Below are 4142 nucleotides of genomic sequence, written 5' to 3'. Positions count from 1 at the left end.
ACCTATGAAAAATTTGAAATCACTATAATTCTAGCTTTTTAATAGTAATAAGAATGTATAATATCAAATTCACAACATGCCAGCATTGTTTAAGTATATGTATAGCCTTAATGACTCATAGTTTTACGAGCCACGTTCAAAGCAGGCTATAGATTTTAATTCAGATTTTATTTGAAACCCAAGCACCACATAAAAAGTGTACACCCATGAAAATGTCAAATATGATTCTATTTCATTATTTTACTAGACATATTGAATGCTTCTGAAAATCAGAATTCCAATTTGAAACCATGCGGTTATGTACACCGTGACTTTAAACGGAGCCTAGTACCCGCGAGTTAATACTTTCAATCGAAACATTTATGCATCAGGAATAAAAGTATTCATTCATTTATTTTCCCAGCGATTCGGCGGTGTTCCTATAACCGGTGATATCGATGAAGCTACGATGAAATTAATGAAACTTCCGCGGTGCGGACTTCCGGACAAACCAGACCCCAGGTACACCAGGGTGAGGCATAAACGGTACACGATCCATGGGCAACAGTGGCCGCATCGGAATCTCACATGGAGGTGAGTGATTGACATCAATAATACGGACTTTTAAATGAAAACGCGAGCTAATCGGTATTAAAAATCAATTAGGAACTCAAGTCTCATTGCTTTCAATGGGACATACATATAAAAATTCATACTAGAAATTAAAGCCAGGACGTGTTTATTTTATGTGTAAAAATAATTGATAAATTATCCAAATTGAACACATAATACATGTATATTCTACGAGGAAATGTGTTACGCGTTTAAAGAAAACGATATTTCACGTGCGTCACGTAGTAATTACGCTTTTGAAAGAAGTTCACGTAAGCGTCGCGTCGTGTGTCCAGCATCCTAAAAGCGGGGAACGCGAATGCGTCAGCGGAAACCATTCCAGGATAATAATCCTGTGCGCGCGTGGCAATTACTCGTTGAAGAAGCGGGACGAGTGTCTGGAGTTCTAATTGCCGGGCATTACGTATAATATCCCTCGGAGGTTGACGCGACGCGAGGCAATGCGACGTGTTCTCCGACGGATCAAATTTTCTGCGAACGCGTCGGAAATGCCATTGACATTGTTGGTCTACGGCCAACGGCGAATTTGTGCCCACGAGTTCGCCGTTTGCCAGTCTAGTCGAGCCGTTGAACGTCTTCTCTACTTCGGTTTTCTCTTCCCTCCGTGTTTCGTGGGCGGTCGACGACGCAGTTTCGCGAGCAACGGGAACGACCAACCATGAAAATCGCGCTGATTCGGACAACAGCGACGGAATCGCAAAGCTCGTTTCCCTCGAACCTTCGTACGGTTGTCCGTGTTCCTTTACCTGTGCCTTCTATCTACCGTATAAACCGGTTCACAGACTTCGGTAACTATTGGACGAATATTCAGGTTGAGTAGAATCGTTTCAGGAAGTTTCTTTGCCCCGTGGCAAACGATTGGGAAAAACTTGGCCACCCGAAGTTTGTTATTACGGTGATTCGGAAGTGTCCGAAAGTTTGAGAGAACGGGAATCATTTATGTAAAATTGCCAATTTTAATCTATTATTTATTAGTAATTTTGTGATGTCAACCTGAAAACTAAAATCTAAATTGAAATTTCTCTTATAATGATTTAGTTTGATGACTACTTATGTCTTTCGACTTGTTCTATTAGTTGGTTTCTAAAGAATAATTAAGAATAGGTACCGTTGGAATAAATCGATTTGCTATAATAATTATGGAATTAATTGAAAAATAATAGTAATTTTAATATTGATGAGGTCTTCTATATGTATAGTAAGTTCATTATTGGTAATTTTATATTATGCAAAACAAGAATTAAGAGAACATAAAGGAATATCGTTGATCGAGTAAATAGATTCGCGTTAAATAACATGGGGAAAAGCACCTTCAAAGAAAATATCGTGGGGATGAAGCTCGTCGGAGTTAATTGAAAAGCAAACGATTGGAAATCGAGTTACTAGCGATCGCGACAATTGGGACGCGTGATGTGAAAAGCGCGTATGGCGCCGATACTACAAACGGAATCGAGTTATCTCAGTCGTAGGACAAAAGGGGGAGGAGATAGAAAAATTTCATTGAAGAGAGAGGGAGATGGGACGCGGGTCGCAATTAATTTGATTATCTGGGACTCTCGTTACTATTCGTGTCCGTCCCGGGTAAAAGCGAAGGCTACGAATTCCATTTCCTTTTTACTCTTTCACGGGCGCGGCGCGACGCGCCGACGAAACGGCTGAATTGAGAAAAAGAAGGAAATCCGACAAAGCGAGGGACGAGGAAATCGGTGAAAATTCATTCTCTCACACCGTATCCTTATCGAAAATTTAGCTGAATGAAATTGAACCAATTAAACATCCATTGTGCTTAGTATCGCTATCTTCATTAAAGACAATCGCATTTTGAGATCCCTTAGTTTCTAAAACGGACTCTTCAATTTTCATTCAGTTTCAATATAAAATTAATTCACGATAGAGTGCAGTATTCATTTCTATGGGTTTGCACGGAAAAATCGATAATTTTTTATAGTACAAAAAAGGTTCTATGCAGTTCCCTTCAAACTCCATTCGTTAAGGAATAATTGGCAATGAACGAACTTAATCAATCGATTAGTCTTGAATTACTAGAGATAGAAAAGGATTGTATATGAGTTTTTTGTAGGTAATAGCAGTACCTACAACTTTTATTTCAAGCATTTTTGGCTAGCCTTCTTGTCAATTTTAAATATAATTTATTAACAAGGAGCAATTGAAAATAAAGTTGTTCATTTGTTAACCAGAATTTAGCCGACGAGACTTTGGTTTGGATCTTATAAAACTGATCGGGAATAATTTTTGTAGTATAATATTTGTGTAAAAAGACCATTCAGTACTTGCTTGAAATTGTTGCTGTTTTATTTGCAAATGTCTCATTAAAATATAATATTTACGATGGGAGCAAATTGGGAACAATTTTTTAAGATGGAAATTGTTAAGAAACATGAATATTTCGCGCCAAATATATTACAATTACACGAGAACTCCTCGGTGGTAATACGAAACAATGGTTGATACCATAGTTCCCTAACAGAGTCTCATAAAACAAAGCGTTGCACAGCTTTCATTATCAGGAGTCGGTAGTGCGACTTCTGTGATACCGTGAACGTCCCGTGTTTCGTGGCGCCCTCTTAAAATCCATCCATATTTTATCCGGGCAGCTATGAAACGCAGCTGGGCACTGTTGAATGAATATAAATGGGCCGACATCGACCGCAATAAAATTCGCCAGTGCGTGTTTTACCGGGCGAACGACAGTCGAAAAATGTTTCTCGTCGGTCGTTACGGTAAATAAATTTGGGGCACGCGTCCCGCCGGGCCGCGGTAATCGGGGCCGGCTTATAAATAATACGCGGGGTATTCGTTAGTATTTAGGGGTTCTAATTAGCGAGGAAGGGCTGGAGGAGAAGAGGTTCAGCCATCGCTCTTGCCTTAATTGCACGCCTTAACGACCCGGGGCCGGCGTGCCACGTCGCACGAAAATTTCGCGGTAATTTCGTCGTCGCGTCGGCTACTATCCGATGATAGTCCTCCTCTTTCCCTTACTAAGGGACGAAAAGAGAGTTAATCAACGCTTGTCAATAAAACTGCGATCCGGTGAAAATGACTCGATTCGTTAGACTATCGTGCAAACACCATTTCAATGGAACCTGAGTTCAAAGTATTTCTCTACATGTTCTTTGAGTATTCAGTTGGCTTTTTGTTTATCTACTACTCTTGAAACTGAAATTAAAAAATTATATCCTGTTTTATAGTATTAAATTCGTTCTCTTTGCAATCAAAACACGCATCTGCTTTTAGTATAGCTGTATTTTAACTGTGCAAACGTTATTGTCACATTTTCTTGTTACACGACATGCTCTTTGTCACTTTTATTATGGAGAGTGTAGGTAGCGTAGCAAAGAAAATGTACCGAAGGATATAGTAGTCTGAGTGGCCATAAGTCACTGCACTGTTTTTAAGTAGGTCACGCTTGAAAAATATGATACATTAAAACAATTTTATACAGAGTAACTTCGTAACAAATGCAGTTTAAAACAAATCGTACATTAATTTAATTTTATACGAAAGATTGT

At 39.1% G+C, this 4142-nt stretch overlaps 1 protein-coding gene across 1 annotated transcript in view; it reads left to right on the top strand.

Moving 5' to 3' along the window:
- Positions 1 to 4142, top strand: part of Mmp2 (Matrix metalloproteinase 2) — a 114125-nt gene that overhangs the window by 30112 nt on the left and 79871 nt on the right. The window contains exon 5 of the mRNA XM_018027790.2: positions 404 to 573. Within this exon, the coding sequence (XP_017883279.1) occupies positions 404 to 573 (170 nt within the window). The remainder of the gene's footprint in view (positions 1 to 403; positions 574 to 4142) is intronic.

Source organism: Ceratina calcarata, unplaced genomic scaffold, assembly GCF_001652005.2.
Source record: "Ceratina calcarata isolate Rehan_Ccalc_2016 unplaced genomic scaffold, ASM165200v1 scaffold43, whole genome shotgun sequence".
Taxonomy (NCBI): Eukaryota; Metazoa; Arthropoda; class Insecta; order Hymenoptera; family Apidae; genus Ceratina; species Ceratina calcarata.
Note: the sequence above shows the minus strand (reverse complement) of the source record. Positions and strands in the feature narration are given on the sequence as shown.